This window comes from Neoarius graeffei, chromosome 11 (assembly GCF_027579695.1).
Source record: "Neoarius graeffei isolate fNeoGra1 chromosome 11, fNeoGra1.pri, whole genome shotgun sequence".
Lineage (NCBI taxonomy): Eukaryota > Metazoa > Chordata > Actinopteri > Siluriformes > Ariidae > Neoarius > Neoarius graeffei.
The window spans coordinates 62,154,616-62,175,069 of NC_083579.1; the positions used below are offsets into that span (position 1 = coordinate 62,154,616).

The following is a 20,454-nucleotide window of genomic DNA, read 5'->3' on the forward strand; positions in this document are numbered from 1 at the left end:
AGCAGAGCCACCATGAGCAGCATGCATTAGCTCAGTCTAGAAATTATGAAAACGGAAAACATGGACTACTTTCTCTGCCTCATATAGGGTTAATATATGTTGTTATAAGGCGGCACGGTGGTGTAGTGGTTAGCACTGTCGCCTCACAGCAAGAAGGTTCTGGGTTCGAGCCCAGTGGCTGATGAGGGACTTTCTGTGTGGAGTTTGCATGTTCTCCCTGTGTCTGTGTGGGTTTCCTCTGGGTGCTCTGGTTTCCCCCACAGTCCAAAGACATGCAGGTTAGGCTAATTGGTGGCTCTAAATTGACCGTAGGTGTGAGTGTGAATGGTTGTTTGTCTCTATGTGTCAGCCCTGTGATGATCTGGCAACTTGTCCAGGGTGTACCCTGCCTCTCGCCCATAGTCAGCTGGGATAGGCTCCACCTTGCCTGCGACCCTGTAGAACAGGATAAGCAGTTACGGATAATGGCTGGATATTTTGTTATATTTTTAATGTTCCTTAAAGGATATTATGTAGCCTTAGATATTTTAATTGTGTTAATATACACATGTAAATATACTTATGACAAAATAATCAAAGGTTGTACCAAAAAGCTTTCTGCATTTACTGAATATCAAGGCCCTGGTTGAAATCCACAACCTTATTTTGAACAGGCTTAGCACCCAACATCAGTACTTTTATATGATATATTGTAGAAAAAGTAAGGTTTCTGCTATAGTGATTTTTTTGAGTATTTAAATAATATTGGCTGGCTTTGAGTGGTATATCAGATATATTATATTTAGCTTGTATGATATTGAATGAGTCAAAGATGAGTTCCGTATCATGCTAGCTGAATGGAGTATATCTGATAGACCATGAAAAAAAGCCAGCCAATATTATTATTATTATTATGATAAATACACACTCTCTTTATATCAGCATTCTCGAAGGCCAATGCTAGCTTACCCGCGACTCAGTGCTGTTGGCGCGGCAGTGCAGTCACCTTCCAGCTGGTGTAGCACTGAGCAGGAGCATTAATGAAGGCCAGTGTTAGCTTACTCGTGACTCGGTGTTGTTAGCGCAGCAGTCCAGTTACCTTCCAGCCGGCGTAGTGTTAGCAAAGGCCAACGCTAGCGCAGTCAAGCCGAATATTATTATTGTAATTTACTTAGTCACTTTTAAAATCAACATTGACAGCTACACACAACTGAGCTACCTGGCAGCAAAGATTCACTCAAAACCCTCCGTTTTTAATGAAGCAAACCTGGCGGCCATGTTTGTGTACAAATTGTCACTGTCGCTCGCTAGTGCAGAAGTTTTATGTTTACAGTGTGTGACTTCGTGTTGTCTTGACAATGTGCAATATTGTAACAATATTGCACACTCATTCTCCATTGGCTAGAGTGGCGTAAGGAGGATAAGTGACATGATAACAATATTGCATGCCATCAATAAACCCACAAGAAGGGACTAGAATAATGGTTTTTATTCCATCAAAAAAGTGGTCTGCATGTATAATAATAACTGATATTCACTGATCACAGCCCTGCCCATATCCACGCTTTATAATGTTTTCCCTGATCTAAGGTCACGTTCACAGTGACTTTTTGGTATTCATCAAAACAGAGCCTGTAGGTCTTGATTTCAAAGAGAAGGTGAGATTTCAAAGTAAAGGTAAAAAAAAATCATTGCAGTCAAAGTTAAGGAAGACAAGGATAAAATATTAATTGCACTTGTCAGTTCACATCCAAGACTGTACAATCTAGTGCTGAAAATCTATAAGGGCATCACAGCGCAAGCTTCACTTTGGCATACTGATAGTGTGTGTACAGGCCTGTTGGGTGAGCACAAACTATGTACTTTCCACCTAAAATGCATGCCAAAATCCCTTGTGAATATAGTCTAACACAGTTTATTTAATGCATTAGCATATACAGGGTGTTTCAAAAAAATTTGATCTTATTTGAGATGTAAATAAGCGGTGTGGACGTGCAAAGACTGCATCTGGAAAGACCAAACAATTTATATCTTATCGACATTCGGCTCCCTGAGACAGCACCGGCCTCAGTTAAGGCCGTTGCTTAGACAACATTTCCCCCTGAAGGTCACTGCTGGGAGACGCTCTCGCATTCCTCGCATTCCTTCTATAACTTTCCACGGTCGCCATTTTCACCCCCAGTGTGACAAGCGGGTGCGTGACCAGCGCCTTCATGGCTGCAGGAGCGGACGGCTGCTTGCTTGCGCTGGGTTACCCCTACCCCCACCCCCCTTACCCCCCACCCCTGATTGCCCCCTCCTTTCCCCCCCTCAAGTCCCGTGTTTTAAAGTGTACTTGTGTTATTGTGTGCTTATGCAGAGGTTTTTAAATGTTCCCACACTGTACTCCTGACAGGAGCGTAGTGGGGGGGGGGGGGATCTTTTTTCCTCATCTCTCCTCATGTCATTATTGTGTTTCCTTTTCTTTTATCCCTGTCTTCCTGTCCTGTTCCCCCTCTGTAAGGACAGGTTGATGGTCAATTTCACTGGCAACAGTGATAATAAAGGGTTCATTCATTCATTAAATATCCCAGAAACTACATAGTCTAGGCAAATGGAACTGAACAGACTTAATGTTGAGCAATATAAGATTTATTCCTCAAAATTTGAATGAGAAATTCAAATGTATGTGGATTCCATGAACGATTTTAAACATTTTTAATATTCGTGAACCCACTCAACTGTCTCTTCCGGTGCTGGTGGTCATCCAGATCCTTTTGCCCTGCACAGACAGCCTTCCTCTTTAAACTTTTTGTGCCATGTCTAAATCTGCATTGCAGTTGGTGCATTTTTAGAGAATTCTGTCATAAATGCACACTGCACAGTCTTGTTTGACTGTGTTCGAGCGCACTCTAACACACAAAACGCCTTTTCTTTTCCAGTGAATGGCATTTCTATACCTAAAAAAATAAAAACAAAAAAAACATTCAACATAAAATTTTGACCTGTTTCCACACACGCTGTTCAAATTTGAGGTCAACTGAACGAGAATTGGCAAAGTTATTAAATTGTGAAATCATATCAAATTTTTGAAATGCCCTGTTTGTTCCGAACATCTCTGTGAGTTAAAACTGTGCAGTGGCTGAGAGCTGGGTCTGAATACCATTGCTTTGGGGAAACCACAACCCCAAATCTGAAAAATTTGGGACGGTATGGAAAATGCAAATAAATAAAGAAAGCACTGGTTTTGTAAATTTACTTTGACTTGTATTTCATTGCAGACGGTATGAACCCAAGATATTTCATGTTTTGTTTGGTGAACTTCATTTCATTTATTAATATCCATTCCTGCATTTCAGGTCTGCAACACATTCCAAAAAAAGTTGAGAAGGGGCAATTTAGGGCTAGTAATGAGGTAAAACAATTAAATAATGATGTGATTTGAAACAGGTGATGTCAACAACAGGTGATTATAATCATGTTTTGGTTTAAAATCAGTATCCAGGAATGGTGGAGTCTTTGAGGAGGAAAGATGGGCAGAGGATTTTTAGTTTGTCAACAAATGCGTGAGAAAATTATTGAAATGTTAAAAACAAACAATGTTCTTCCAAGAAAGATGTGAAAGGATTTGGATATTTCCAGAGGTGGAAAAACCCGGGTGCAGAAAGTAAAAACCCTGCCACATTTTTGCTCCAGCCAATTCAATGAACCAGCTGATCCTAATTACCACATCCCCTAAGCCAGGTTGATGAGCTAATTGGTGAAATCACCTGTGTTGAGAGCACAGGCAGAAGGAAAACCTAAGCAGGACTTTTACTTTGTCAATCCAGTTTTTCCACCTCTGGATATTTCACCCTCTATGGTGCATAATATCATTAAACAATTCAAGGAATCTGGAGGATTTGCGGTGTGTAAAGATCAAGGGTGCAAGCCTAAGCTGCACACCTGTGATCTCCAATAAAGAACCATCGTTCATTTATAGCTAATATAAACACATAGGCTTAAGATTACTTTGGCAAACCTTTTGCCAAGCACTACAATATGGATTTACATTCACGAATGCCAGTTAAAATTTTACTGTGCAAAAAGGAAACCTTACATTAACTGTTTCCCGAAGTGCTGTTGACTTCTTTGGGCTTAGAGGCATCTGGAATGGACCATCACACAGTGGAAACATGCATTGTGGTCACACGAATCAATATTCCAGGTCCTTTTTTGGAAGAAATGGATGCCGTGTGCGCTGAACCAAAGACAAAAAGGACCATCCAGACTGTTACCAGCAACAAGTCCAAAAGCCAAGGTCTGTTATGGTATGGGGTTGTGTCAGAACCCTTGGCAAAGGTAACTTACACTTTTGTGATGACAGCATTGATGCAGAAAAGTACAGTGAGATTTTGGAGCAACATATGCTGCCTTCAAAACAGGTGATATCTTTTCCAGGGATATCTGAACAAGACGATGCAAAACCACATTCTGCACACATTACAAAGGCATAGCTGTGGAAGAACAGGGTGCCTGTCCCCTCTGTCCCCACCCAACAGAAAATGTGTGGCAAATTTTGAAACGAAAAATGACAATGACAACCCTGTACCGTTGCATACTTTTAGGCTTGTTTGTAGGAAGAATGGGACAAAATAACACCTGAAACATTTCATTAGTTGGTGTCTTCAGTCCCTAAACATCTTTTAAGTATTGTGAGGAAAGAATGGCAACATTATAAAGTGGTAAATGTTTTATTGTACCAACTTTTTTTGAAATGTGTTGCAAGAATCAAAATTGAAACATGTTTATTTTGAAAAAACAAACAAACAAACAAACAAACAAACAAACAGTAAAATTCATGAGGTAAAACATCAAATACAGTCTCTTGCAAAAATATTCATCCCCCTTGGTGGTTGTCCTGTTTTATCGCATTACAAGCTGGCATTAAAATGGATTTTTGGAGGGTTAGCACCATTTGATTTACACAACATACAGTACCTACCACTTTTAAGGTGACAATTGTTGTTTTATTGTGACATAAACAATAAGATGAAAAAAACAGAAATCTGGAGTGTGCATAGGTATTCACCCTTTTCATATGAAACCCCTAAATAAGAGCTGGTCCAACCAATTCACTTCATAAGTCACATAATTAGTTGGTTAAGATCCACCTGTGTGCAATCAAAGTGTCACATGATCTGTCACATGATGTCTGTATAACTTAACCTGTTATGGAAGGACCCTGATTCTGCAACACTACTAAGCAAGCAACATGAAATCCAAGGAGCCTCCAAACATGTCAGAGACAAAGTTGTGAAGAAGTATAGATCAGGGTTGGGCTATAAAATATATCCCAAGAGTCTTGCAGCTGTAATTGCAGCAAAAGGTGGCTCTACAAAGTATTGACTTTGGGGGTGAATACCTATGCACACTCCAGATTTGTGTGTTTTCATCTTAATTATTGTTTGTGTCACAATAAAACAACAATTTTCACCTTTAAAGCTGTAGGCATGTTGTGTAAATCAACTGGTGCTAACCCACCAAAAATCCATTTTAATTCCAGCTTGTAATGCGACAAAACAGGACAAACACCAAGGGGGATTAATACTTTTGCAAGGCACTGTAATGTGCCGTTGTAGTGTTTTGGGTGCAATACAGGTTAGAGATTTACAAATCGTCGTTTTCAGTTTTAATTTCAACATATTGTCCCAGTGGCGGCACGGTGGTGTAGTGGTTAGTGCTGTCGCCTCACAGCAAGAAGGTCCTGGGTTCGAGCCCCGGGGCCGGCGAGGGCCTTTCTGTGTGGAGTTTGCATGTTCTCCCCGTGTCCGCGTGGGTTTCCTCCGGGTGCTCCGGTTTCCCCCACAGTCCAATGACATGCAGGTTAGGTTAACTGGTGACTCTAAATTGACTGTAGGTGTGAGTGTGAATGGTTGTCTGTGTCTATGTGTCAGCCCTGTGATGACCTGGCGACTTGTCCAGGGTGTACCCCGCCTTTCGCCCGTAGTCAGCTGGGATAGGCTCCAGCTTGCCTGCGACCCTGTAGAAGGATAAAGCGGCTAGAGATAATGAGATGAGATGAGATATTGTCCCAGTGCTTTCTGACTTGGGGTTCTAAAACAGTAAACCTCACTGCATTTGTCCAAATAACACCGTGATCTCCATTTCAGTTAGCAGTGCAGCCATGCTAAAACATAATAGAATCACTGTCCTCAAGGTCATGTGCCTATTGGTGGTAAGCCAAGCCAATAAGCCTTTATTTGTCACATGCACATTCAAGCACAGAATTATTAATAATTCAAGCAACCTCTTCATTTAACCCATCTGAAGCAGTGAACACACACATGCACACACAAGTGAGCAATGAGCGCACACACACTGCCCAGAGCAGTGGGCAGCTATACTACAGCGCCCAGGGAGCAGTTGCATATTAGGTGCCCTTGCTCAAGGGCACTTCAGCCCAACCTCAGGCTATGGCGGCCCCATGTTAACCTAACCGCATGTCTTTGGACTGTGGGGGAAATCGGAGCACCCGGAGGAAACACATGCAGACACGGGGAGAACATGCAAACTCCACACAGGAAGGCCCCCGTCGGCTGCTAAACTCAAACCCAGAACCCTCTTGCTGTGAGGCGACAGTGCTATCTACTACACCACCATAACTAAATGTCTATTGCTTGGAACCAAACTAAGGTATACAAATTAGTGAAGAAACAGACAAGCTTTTCTCTTATTATCCAAACAAATCTTGCATTTGAGAAAAAAAATCAGCAGCAACAATAACCTTCTGTGAAATTAGATACTGTAACATCATCTCCCAAATGTTCTGTGAGGACTGTGATGGGACAGTGAAAAAAAGAGAGAACTACACTGTGCATTAATTACATTTAATTAATGCGTGGATATGCAATGTTTGTGCAATATAGCTGAGTGGATTACATTGTAGGATGTGTTGCAATCAATTCTAACAAGACTTTTCTCCCAATTTGGTCATTTTGCCAATTCCTGCCCACTAGCTTTCTGTTACCTCATGGCATGTACCAACCAGGGAGGGTGAAGGGTAATACATTCTTCCTCCAAGACACGTGAAGCCAATGCATCTTACATGCTGCTCATGCTACATCACAGGGAAGTTTAACATATTCAAAGGAATGCATAGTGTCACTTCGATTGATGTAGGAGAGAGTAATGTTATTCCTCCCAACCAGAGAGCTAGGATAATTTTGTTCAGCCATGGACAGCTGTTCCATTGCCGGGATTCAAACTGGCAATCTCCCACTACTGCAAACACTGTTCTGTTGTGTCACTTGGGAAAAAGAATTAATTTTTTTTTTAAATAAACCTGTATTAGATAGTTTTCAATTTTATTTTAGCAGGTGTGCAATACATTTGGTATTCTGCATCCAAAACAGCAGTATGTAATGTATTTAAAAGGTGTACAATTGTATTTCAGTTGTTTTACAGAAATGGTTGTATTTTAATGCATGGAGCCATATGCATATTCTCACCCTTTAACTGTGTAATGTGTGATGTATGTTCCAGGATACACATCCTCAAGTGGAAACCACTGGGATCATTAAGAGAGGTAAAACAGAAAAAGTGTCAAAACACTGTTTTTTTGTGCAGGAATAATCTTATTCTTTTCTTCTTAGTTTTTTAGATGCATTTCTCAATATACTAGCATAATTTGCAAAATATTGATCGAGACCCCAAATGTTAATGTAACTCATCACAGCAGTATTTCTTACTGTTTTTATATACAAAGGCGAATGGTAAAGCACAATTTGGGGGGAAAACACTTAAAGGGATAGTTCGGGATTTTTGACATGAATCTGTATGGCATCCCCATCAATAGTGTTGTGCAAACACACTGACTTACCCCGACAGCATCCTGTGAGTCCAGTTCTTGTCCAGTTTTGGTCCAGACGAAAGTAGTCCGGCAAGTTTGTTGGGGTCACGAAAGTAAAACGTTTTTCGTCTCAAAACAGTATGTGTTCAAAAGAGTGATATATTTGCATCACAAAACCGTTGCCAAATAAAAAGTCAGACCTCGAAATCGCTTGGCACTATTTTCTCTCCCTTCTTATCACTGCGCGCTGCCGCCAGGTGACAGCCACGGCTGTTTCATTGTTTACTGCTAGCAAAGTTAGCGACAACATGTCTGACTACGACAGCGACGTTGAAAACATTGACTTCATCTCACAGCCAAAGGGATATCTTTATGAACCCGAATATACAGATGAAGAAATTCACCAGATGGAGTTAGAACGGGCAAAGAGAGAAAGGGTGGACAGAGAAGTGGAAGAAGGTGAAGCTGGAGCCGCAGCTGGAGCCGCGAGACACCAGGTGACCGACAAATGGTGGTGTACTTGTTCCAAATGTGAAGTAATGCAGACAGATGTGGAGTGCTACTGCTGCCACGAATGGGATCTCATCATGCCACAGATGCAAGACCTTTCAATTGACGAGGAGGCCAGCGTGCCAGCTGCTGTCTGCATCACAAACCACACTGACTTCCCTGCACTCCTGAATGTTGGTGTCTTGCAGACGTTTTTCCACATTCCTAAAATTAACTGGAAGAAGCGTCCCAGGCCAGCTGGACCCGATGGTCAGTTGTCTTCAGAGTAAGTGTTGACTCCTTTTTTACATGTTGTAGCCTACAGGTGTTTTGTTAGTTGAATGTTTATAACCTTATAAACTGTACATGTGATCAAGCAATGACTCATTCTGGCATACTGTATGCTTTAGTTAGTATAGTCCAGGTCATACACGACTACAACAAATGGGTGTACACATCAGACATTGAAGGAATATGAGTAATAATGATAATCTTTTACATAACATTTTTAATGGTGATGCATGTGTTATTATTGTGTATTCCCAAGTTATTTTTGTTCTTAGAACTTCATATTTGTATCAGAGCTTTATAAGACCTGAGCCTCAACATGTCTGTATCCTACTGTGCTCAGGAATAAATGTCTTGGCCTAAATGGCAGCCCCCAGCAATTGGCATGATCTCCTGTCCTCACAGGATCAAGCTATCAGACTCCCCGTCTCCTCCTGCCCCCAGACTGTGCCGTTTCAGCAATTGCAACAGGAGTGCATGCCTTTGAAAACACAACATCAAGTTTTGCATTGTAGATTACAAGAATCTCAATCATGTTTTACAAACATGCTAACAGTGATATTATATGAAACAATTTCCTTCCTACAACTACTAACAGTGTCAAATATGTTTCTATAATTATTCCAGTTATATATAGTTTTTAGAGTAGACAATACATCCACTTTACAGTCTCTGACAAGTCAGAATATCTTTTTTTTTCATAAAACATTAGCTTCATGTTCTTCATGTCATTTTTTGACAGATTTCCAAATGACATGACCACCCTTGTCATTTAGAAACTCACATACAGCAGACATATGCTTGCCAATACTGTGACTCTAATCATGGACTACTCATAGACATCATCCCACACGTCCATATAGTTGCTGACGACTGTAATAACAGTCTACATAAATGTATGTTTTGTAAGCTTCCCCATTTTCCTTTTGCACAGACTCCGTGCATCACCCAGTCACTATGCACTGATACCATGGGTAGAACTGGGAGGATTGATATTGTCCTGTCCAATGTTTTCATTTCAATGTTACCATTGTCTTGGCGTAAATTTGGAATGCACAAATGTGTCTGGAGTTAGGATATGTTTGCTCTATGTCAGTATCTCGTAATGTCACGGGCAGATAACAACATGTCTTTCATTCATGTCTCAAAACACAATGTTGCTAGCAGCTAGCTCTAGCTGATTCTTGAAAGTCTGTCCACTTGAAAGCATGGCAGTACAACTTTGTTCTTACCTGGGGTGCAGGGACAGCAGCTTTCTTCAAAACCCGTTGCTTCCTCAGTCCTGGGCATGAAGAAACATAGTCATCATCGCTGAAGTGCGCACTGCAAACACGAAGCTTTTTTTTACCTTTGCCTGTTTGGAGTCCACATGGAAGCCCAGAGCAACAAGCCAAAGTTTCCTCAGTGACACGTCCGTCATGGGAAAACGGTGAAATGTGTGCGGAGATTCAGCCATATCTTTGTTGCTACAGCCTGGATAGTCGCAAGTGCGCACCATTTTCACAAATATATTATTGTATAGGTTATAGAAGGTGATAAATTTGTCGCTGTTCTTGCTCTCAAATTAGCTTGTTAGCGCCGCTGATCTGAACTCCTAATCACTGCCAAACAATGGGAAAGGTGTTGATTCCTGCGCAGATGTCAACATGACAGCACGCAGTGATACCGAGGGAGACAAAATATAGCGCCAAATAATTGCGAGGTCTGACTTTTTATTTGGCAACGGCTTTGTGATGCAAATATATCACTCTTTTGAACACATACTGTTTTGAGAAGAAAAACGTTTTACTTTCGTGACCCCAACAAACTTGCCGGACTACTTTCGTCTGGACCAAAACTAGACAAGAACTGGACTCACAGGACGCTGTCGGGGGTAAGTCAGTGTATTTGCACGACACTGTTGACGGGGATGCCATACAGATTCATGTCAAAAATCCCGAACTATTGCTTTAAAGCTACAGGATGTAGAATTTGGAATTTTACCATTTCATGAATGCCAAGTCAATCCGCTTTTACATAGTGTCCAAGGCTGTTAGGACTGGGGACTGTTTTGGCCTCTAGAGGCCGCTGTTATTGCTTTATCTTGTCATGTTTGTTTTGGCCTCTAGAGGCCGCCACTGTTTTCTGTGTTTTGTGTTTGTTTTGACAGCCTTTGTTTTCATGTGCTTTTGCCTCACCTGGGGCCTCATGTACAAAGACCTGCGTGGATTTCCCACTAAATATGTGCGCACGTCAAAATCGGGAAATTTGCGTACGACCAAAAAAATCCGGATGTATCAATCAGTGCGTACGAAGGTTTCCACGCACTCTCCTGTTGTACATCCCAATCAACGTGGAATTCGGCGCACATGCATGAGCCCCGTTCCCCGCCCTGTCTCCTCCCTCAATTATTCCACACTGAATATGTTAATTAGTATAAATAGACCTGCAGTAAGGCCCGTGTTAGGTAAAAGACATGGCGAAATCTCGAAAAAGAAATTTCACAGATTGCGAGGTGGAGGCGCTGATTTCGGAGGTAGAGGCAAGACACAAGATCTTGTTCGGAAGCCTCTCCTCCGGAATCAGCACCAAAACCAAACGTCTGAATTGGGAGCAAATAACTAATGTCATCAATCAAGTTGGGGCCAACAATCGATCCACAGCCGACACTAAAAAAAATGGTCGGACATCAAAGTAGATGTGAAAAGGAGGATGGCTGCGCAGCACAGGAGCGCAATGAAGATGGGTGGCGGGCCGGGGGTCGAGGCCCTCTCCCCTTTCGACCAGAGGGTGACCGCGGTCCTCGGTGACCATGCATTAGTCGGCGTCGTTCCACCCGAAGAGGGGGACTCCGACTTGGCCCAGCAGGATCTCACAGGTGCTGTAATCATTTTCATACAGGGCGTCCCGAAAAATGTAGCCTATACTCTAAATCGCCATAAAGTATGTGTGAACTGAAATCCCTGCCTTTAGCACAGTGTAATAGAATTCACATACATCATTTAATTGTTCTGTTAACTCCAATTAAAGTGATGTTCAAAGTGTATGCTATGAGACATGCAACGGTCACTGATTGTATGCCACTGAATGTGAATGTAGCCTATACCAAGATAACGGTATGATTCGCATCGTCCGCAGTGCCTGCGCCACAATGAGTGTCTATTTGAGTTACAGTTAGGTCCATATATATTTGGACACTGACACAAATTGTCTTTTTTTTACCTGTTTACTGAAACATATTCAAGTTATAGTTATATAATGGACATGGACATAAAGTCCAGACTTTCAGCTGTCATTTGAGGGTATCCACATTAAAATTGGATGAAGGGTTTAGGAGTTTCAGCTCCTTAACATGTGCCACCCTGTTTTTAAAGGGACCAAAAGTAATTGGACAATTGACTCAAAGGCTATTTCATGGGCAGGTGTGGGAAATTCCTTCGTTATATCATTCTCAATTAAGCAGATAAAAGGCCTGGAGTTGATTTGAGGTGTGGTGCTTGCATTTGGAAGATTTTGCTGTGAAGAAAACATGCGGTCAAAGGAGCTCTCCATGCAGGTGAAACAAGCCATCCTTAAGCTGCGAAAACAGAAAAAACCCATCCGAAAAATTGCTACAATATTAGGAGTGGCAAAATCTACAGTTTGGTACATCCTGAGAAAGAAAGAAAGCACTGGTGAACTCCTCAATGCAAAAAGACCTGGACGCCCACAGATGAAACCAAGATCAACCTCTACCAGAATGATGGAAAGAAAAAAGTATGGTGAAGGCGTGGTACAGCTCATGATCCAAAGCATACCACATCATCTGTAAAACACAGTGGAGGTAGTGTGATGGCTTGGGCATGCATGGCTGCCAGTGGCACTGGGTCACTAGTGTTTATTGATGATGTGACACAGGACAGAAGCAGCCGGATGAATTCTGATGTATTCAGAGACATACTGTGTGCTCAAATCCAGCCAAACTGATTGGTTGGCGTTTCATAATACAGATGGACAATGACCCAAAACATAAAGCCAAAGCAACCCAGGAGTTTATTAAAGCAAAGAAGTGGAATATTCTTGAATGGCCAAGTCAGTCACCTGATCTCAATCCAATTGAGCATGCATTTCACTTGTTAAAGACTAAACTTCAGACAGAAAGGCCCACAAACAAACAGGAACTGAAAACCGCTGCAGTAAAGGCCTGGCAGAGCATTAAAAAGGAGGAAACACAGCGTCTGGTGATGTCCATGAGTTCAAGACTTCAGGCAGTCATTGCCAACAAAGGGTTTTCAACCAAGTATTAGAAATGAACAGTTTATTTACAATTATTTAATTTGTCCAATTACTTTTGAGCCCCTGAAATGAAGGGATTGTGTTTAAAAAATGCTTTAGTTCCTCACATTTTTATGCAATCATTTTGTTCAACCCACTGAATTAAAGCTGAAAGTCTGAACTTCAACTGCATCCGAATTGTTTTGTTCAAAATTCATTGTGATAATGTACAGAACCAAAACTAGAAAAATGTTGTCTTTGTCCAAATATTTATGGACCTAACTGTACATGGGTTTTGAAAACAAAAAAAAACACCTTTAGTGCTCTAATGTGTACATTTTTTCGGGGACACCCTGTATTTGAGGAAATGTCTTCCTCTCTTAGTAGGCCCAATATTCCTAGCCACATGTAACCAGAAATAAAATGTGCACATATTTTCCACAATAGGATTTTAATGACAAATGTATTCTAGCAGGGTGCCAGGGAACAACAGGAGGCCCCCAGTCCATCCCACCCGAGCAGGAAGAGGACCCCCAGCCGAGCGGATCCAGCGTCACTGTCACCTGCCCCCCTTCTCCACCGCCTGCCCCTGTCGCCGGGTCCACAGGCCGGGTGCTGACGCGCGCGGTCCTTGAGTCGCAGGGGGAAATTTTAAAGGGGATAGAGGCGATTAACGACAACCTCGAGGGAATCCGCGAGGAATTGAAGGAACTGAATAACACATTAAAAGAATATCTTAAAAATGAATGGTGTCCCGTGTCCCGTCTGCCCTTAACTTTTCACATTGTGGCTATTAAGCGCTGCCGGGTTTGTATGCCATGTCGCTGTGGCACCTCGTTGTGAGGCCCAGGGTCTGGGTCCTCCGGCAGGTCTCGCTCCATTATTGGCACACCGTGCCGCTGTGCCACATTGTGTAACACGCCACACGCCAGCGCAATACGGCACGCCTTGTCCACTCCGGTCAAGGCAGAGCCACCGGCTTTTCAGGTGGTCAATGTTGCGCTCCACCACTGACCGCGTCCGTGTGTGGAGGTTGTTGTAGCGCTGCTCCTGATCAGTCCGTGGGTTGGCTAGGGGGGTCAGTAACCATTTTCGGAGTGGGTAGCCGCTGTCTCCTATGAGCAATTGGGATAGGTCCAGCATAAGCTATCCAACATGTGTATATTTCAAGTGAATTCACTTCAAGTGTTTTAGATTGCTTACCAAGTAACCACCCATCACGCACTCTGCCGGCATCCAGCCTGTTTCCCACCGAGCTGTTTGCCAGGACGAATGCATCGTGGGTCGCCCCAGGCCACATTGCCACGATATTTGTCAGGCGCATTTGGGCATCACATATAATCTGTACGTTTATAGACTGGAAATGTTTCCTATTCACGTACGCATATTCACCCTCAGATGGCGCCTTTATAGCAATATGCGTGCAGTCAATCACTCCGATTACATTTGGAAAAGCGGCTATCGCTGCAAATTGCGCTTTTATCTGTGCTTGGTCTGCCACATCATAGGGAAACCGTATGTACCTGGCTGACAGTCAGATGATCCCATTTAACACAGACGGAATAGCGCGGCTGAGAGCTGTCTGGCTCATTCCCGACCGGTCGGCCAGTTCCCTCTGGAATGAGCCTGTTGCTAGGAACCTAAGCGTGGTCAGGACTTGGATAGGAACGGGTAAGGCGTGACTCCTCGCCATCTCCCTGTCCAACCCCGGGCCCAACTCAGCACAGAGCTCCAAAAGAATGGCTCTTGGAAGTCTGAATCGGCTGATAAGCCAGTCATCATCGTGAGCCAGGAAATCGGTGTAATCACGGAACACCCGTTCCCTCCTAATCCGACCATTTGCAGCGTCTTCCAATAAGGCCAACCACGCCATTGTCATCCTATCAGTTATCGCCACATGTTGCGCATGCTTTTATATCCTCATTTAATTTGATGCATGCTAGTGATTGGTCCCCACACACCGCGGTTGTGTCTGATTTGTACGCACTTGGAAATCATTTCATATATTGATCTTGGTAATTATGTGATAAGGCTACCCCACGCAACATCAACTAATAATAATATTTCAGTCTGACACCTTGCGGCAAATGCGCGAGGAAGATCTATTAAGTTAGCTGCAATGCATGGTCCTGCATGTGCATTCTTTAATTTAATTAATTGACCAACAGTCAATGGGAATAATATCGAAATTATATTGCTGGGGTTTCTCATTTCCCATAATTACAATATGGAAGGGATGGTTGATGGATCTGTTGGCATTTACCCAACAGTCTCGCATTATGTGTCTCGACAATGTCGTATGACTGACATACATTTCAATTCACGCATCCTGATGTTCCGATGCATTTTTGGATGCCTCTTATCGCCATGTCATGACTCTTGACCGAGTAGGCCTAAATGTAGTTGCGTTGCTCTGCCTCTAAGTGTCGCCAAGTACCAAGATGCACCAGAAATGTGCGTACGCCAGCCATGAGGTTTGCGTAGAGTACCGCACTTTTCCACGCCAAGTCAATCTTTGTACATACGAATGTTTGCGCAGAAAGTGACGTACGTAGCTTTTTTGTGCGTACGCAAGCTTTGTACATGAGGCCCCTGTTCCTTATTTCCTGCCCCGCCTAGTTCTAATTGCCCTGTGTATAAATACTTCCTCAGTTTGGTCCCTAGTCACGGAGTCTTTGTGCTGTTATGTTATCACCTGAGATCTCTGTTCCAAGTTCCTTGCCTTTGTCTTTGTGGTCTTTTGTACTTTGTTTTCTTGTGGACATTTTGGACTTTGTGTTTACCATTTTGGGATCTTCTGAGCGTTTGGATTTTTGGCTTTTTCTTTTCTTATCTTTGGCTTTTTGTTTTGACTTTGAACTTTTAGATTTTTTATTTTTCTCGTATATCTTCTGAGCGTTTGGATTATACTTTTGTTTTTGCCTGGGATTTTGTATATTGTAAATAAACTGTTTTTTCTACTCTACTTTTGCCTCACTCCTCTGCACTTGAGTCATTCCCCTGGTGGCCTAGTGGGGGTTTGCTGGATCATTACACCAGTGACCTGGGTTCGATCCCCAGCAAAACCCTAACAGAAAGACTCCGACTCAGCAGAGGCTTCTTCAACTGTCTACCCGGCTAACCTTCAGGGAATGATGGCCGCGTTAACACACCTTGGATCTACCATGGACACTCAGGGACGGACTCTTGCAAGCCAACGTGAGACCCTTGCTCGCCACAAGGTACTGCTTCAGCAAATTGGGAAAGCCCTGGCACAGCTGACCCCTCTGTCCCCATCTCCTCCTCCTGATCCTGCTCCACCATCTGCTCCAGTGCCTCCTGCCACGCTGCCCTCTTCACCGTGCAAGCCATGCCTTCCTGCACTACAGAGGTATGACGGCAAGCACGGTGAGTGCCGGGAGTTCCTTACCCAGTGCCAACTCACCTTTGAGCTCCAGCCTACCACCTACACTACGGATCGCCGCAAGATTGCCTTTGTGATAACCTTGTTAGCTGGTAAGGCACGAGCTTGGGCAACAGCTATCTGGCAGAGACAGGGATCCGAGTGCTCTGATTTCAAGCTGTTTATGGAGGAGATGCTTCATGTCTTTGATCAGGCAGACACCAGTAAGGATGCAGCCAGGAAGCTCATGTCCGTCCGGCAAGGAGGAAACGTTGCAGACTACGCCATCTCGTTCCGGACGCTCGCAGCAGTCAGCGGATGGAACGAGGCTGCCCTGGTTTCAGCCTTCCACCATGGTTTGTCTGACCCCATCAAAGATGGCCTGGCCTCTATCGGATGCCCAAATGACCTCGAAACTCTGATTTCACATGCCATTCATCTTGACAACAGGATTAGAGAACGCCGCCAAGTCCTGAGCCTTTCCGGCCTCACTGCCTCAACATGGAGCCCGTCTACCTCCTCCAGTGACTGTCCAAAGCTCATGCAATTGGGCTGTACTCGCCTCTCCGCATCTGAGAGGGAGCGCAGAAGGAGGGACAAGTGCTGCATCTACTGTGGCAAGCCTGGCCACTTCCGAGCATCATGTCCCGAGCTCTTGGGAAAAGGACCGCCCCGTCCAGCCGAGGGAGGGTTGTGACGGGGCCTACCCTCTCTCCTGAACTTCCTGGCCAAGGAGTCTACATCCCGGTCTCCATCTCCTGGGGTGAGTCCGTCCACTCTTGCCAGGTCTTGCTAGACTCCGCAGCGGCTGGAAACTTTATGGATGTCCACTTCGCCCACAGAATCAATGTCCCTACTGCTCCTCTTGAAGTTCCACTGTCTGTGTCTGCCCTGGATGGCCAAGCTTTAGATGATGGAAGAGTCACCCAAGTTACTTCTCCAGTCTTTCTCCAGTCCCAAGGTCACCAAGAAGAAATATCCCTACACCTAATTCATTCACCAGAGTTCCCGGTGATTCTAGGCCTTCCTTGGCTTACCCGCCACAACCCTCATATAGACTGGGTAACAAGCCAGGTTGTGGAATGGGGTTCTGCATGCTATGCCTCTTGTCTGCTCTCTAGCTCTCCTGTGTCTCCTGCCGAGCCTCCTAATCTCACCGAGTTATCTCAAGTTCCCACAGAGTACTGGGATCTTAAAGAAGTGTTTAGCAAGAGCAGGGCCGCCGTTCTTCCTCTGCACCGTGCCTACGACTGTGCCATCGACTTGCTCCCTGGGGCTACCCCTCCTCGTGGCAGACTGTTTTCCCTCTTTCAGCCAGAACGCAAGGCCATGGAGGAGTACATCAAGGACGCCTTGGCCTCTGGGTTCATTCGACCCTCCACCTCACCCACTGGTGCCGGCTTCTTCTTTGTCGGCAAGAAGGATGGGGGGCTCCGGCCGTGTATTGATTACAGGGGCCTGAACAAGATCACTGTGTGCAACCGCTATCCCCTTCCGCTGATGTCCACAGCATTCGATCTGCTCCAAGGCGCCACTGTCTTCACCAAGTTGGACTTACGGAATGCATACCACCTCATCCGCATCCGACAGGGAGATGAGTGGAAGACTGCCTTTAACACCCCGTCTGGGCACTACGAGTACCAAGTTATGCCCTTCGGACTCACCAATGTGCCAGCAGTGTTTCAGGCCCTTATCAACGACGTCTTGAGGGATATGATCAATCAGTATGTTTTCATCTACCTCAACGACATTGTAATATTTTCCAAGACCGTGCAGGAGCACCGCCACCATGTCCGCCAGGTTCTCAAGAGGCTGCTACAGAACAATCTGTTTGCCAAAGCCCAGAAATGTGAGTTCCATGTTCCCAAGGTCTCCTTTCTGGGCTTTATTGTACGAACGGGACAACTCCAGATGGATCCAGCCAAGACCCTGGCCGTCCGGGACTGGCCCATTCCCAAGTCAATTAAAGAAGTTCAGCAGTTCTTAGGGTTTGCTAACTTCTACCGCAAGTTTGTCAGGAACTTCAGTTCTGTAGCAGCACCCATATCGGACCTCACCAAGAAGAGAGGTGGATCTTTTGTCTGGTCTCCTCAGGCGGAAAAGGCATTTAGAGACCTCAAGCACCGCTTCTGGATGGCACCCATCCTGGTCCTCCCAGACACATCGCAACCATTCGTCGTCGAAGTGGATGCCTCGGACAGTGGCGTCAGCGCAGTCCTCTCTCAACGTTCGGAGGGAAAGCTGCACCCCTGCGCATACTTCTCCCACCGCCTGATCCCTGCGGAGTCCCAGTATGATGTGGGGAATCGGGAACTGCTCGCAGTCAAACTGGCCCTTGAGGAGTGGAGGCACTGGTTGGAGGGAGCACAACATCCATTCCTGGTTTGGACGGACCACAAGAACCTGGAGTACCTCCAGCAAGCCAAGAGACTGAATCCATGACAGGCTAGGTGGGCCTTGTTCTTTAGCCGATTCAATTTCACCCTATCGTACCGCCCTGGCTCTAAGACCACCAAACCGGACGCACTCTCCAGGCTATTCTCGCCCAACAACAGGGAAAGTGAAGTTGGGCCTATTATCCCTGTGTCTCGGATTGTGGCCTCTGTCCGCTGGGGTGTTGAGGAGGCCGTCCGACAAGCTCAACGCCAGGACCCGGCCCTGGGACGGGGCCACCGGGCCTCCTTTACGTCCCTCGTCAAGCCCGGGCCAAGGTTCTTCAGTGGGGTCATTCATCCCCTCTCACCGCCCACCCGGGAGCCCGGAGGACCCTGGACTTCTTGAAAAGACGCTTCTGGTAGCCAAGCATGGAGAAGGAAGTGAGGTCATTTGTCCTGTCCTGTGAGGTGTGCACCAGAACCAAGAACCCACGACAGTGTCCCCAGGGCCTCCTGCATCTTCTGCCTATTCCCCGGCGTCCCTGGTCCCATGTGGCGGTCGACTTCATCACGGGTCTTCCCGACTCACAAGGTAACACTGTCATTTTGGTCATTGTCGACAGATTCTCCAAAGCCTGCCGCTTCATACCACTGTGCAAACTTCCTTCTGCTCTTGAAACAGCCAAAATTATTTTTACCCATGTCTTCCGAGTCTTTGGTCTCCCGCAGGACATCGTCTCAGACCGAGGGCCCCAGTTCTCCTCCCGAGTGTGGTGGGGGTTCTGCAAACTCATCGGGGCCACTGCCAGACTCTCTTCTGGGTTCCACCCCCAGTCCAACGGCCAGACCGAGAGGCTCAACCAGGACCTGGAAACCACCCTGCGAGGCCTGGCGATGGATAACCCGACATCTTGGAGCACCTGGCTGCCATGGGCAGAGTACGTCCACAACACCCTGCAGTCATCTGCCACCAGGTTGTCGCCGTTCCAGTGCCAGTTCGGGTTCCAGCCACCTCTGTTTCCAGAACAGGAGGAGGACGCTGGGATGCCCTCAGTACGTGAGACAGTGTCGCAAGACCTGGAACAAGGTCAGGAGGACCCTCATCCAGACTTCCAGGGCCAACCAGACTCAGGCCAACCACCATAGAAGGCCTACCCACATTTTCCACCCTGGGCAGCGGGTTTGGCTGTCCGCCAAGGACCTTCCACTGCGGGTGGAGAACCGCAAGCTTGCTCCTCGCTACATTGGCCCCTTCAAGGTTGTGCGTAGGGTGAACCCTGTCGCCTACCGGCTCCAGTTGCCACGGACTCTAAGGATCAACCCCACATTCCATGTTTCCCTGTTGCGGCCCGTACTGTTGTCCATGTATGCCCCTCTAGGAATCCCCCCCCCCCCCCCCCCGCATCTTCCAGGGTCAGACTGTGTTCACTGTGTGCCGTCTGCTGGACTCCCGCCGGGTCCGTGGCGGGCTTCAATATCTTGTGGACTGGGAGGGCTATGGGCCTGAGGAACGCTGTTGGGTCCCCGCCTGGGACATTTTAGACAAAGAACTTTGTCGGGACTTCCATTCGGCCCATCCGGATCGCCCTGGGAACGTCAGGAGATGCTCCTTGGGGGGGGGGTCCTGTTAGGACTGGGGACTGTTTTGGGCTCTAGAGGCCGCTGTTATTGCTTTATCTTGTCATGTTTGTTTTGGCCTCTAGAGGCCGCCATTATTTTCTGTGTTTTGTGTTTGTTTTGACAGCCTTTGTTTTCATGTGCTTTTGCCTCACCTGGGGCCTCATGTACAAAGCTTGCATACGCACAAAAAAGCTACGTACATCACTTTCTGCGCAAACTTTCGTATGTACAAAGATTGACTTGGCGTGGAAAAGTGCGGTACTCTACGCAAACCTCAT

The 20,454-nt window shown here is 45.5% G+C and overlaps 1 protein-coding gene across 2 annotated transcripts in view; it reads left to right on the forward strand.

Moving 5' to 3' along the window:
* ephx2 (epoxide hydrolase 2, cytoplasmic) overlaps nt 1-20,454 on the forward strand; it is a 77,024-nt gene that overhangs the window by 37,009 nt on the left and 19,561 nt on the right. For both annotated transcript variants that reach the window (XM_060934538.1, XM_060934537.1), the window contains exon 14: nt 7,483-7,525. In XM_060934538.1, the coding sequence (XP_060790521.1) occupies nt 7,483-7,525 (43 nt within the window). The remainder of the gene's footprint in view (nt 1-7,482; nt 7,526-20,454) is intronic.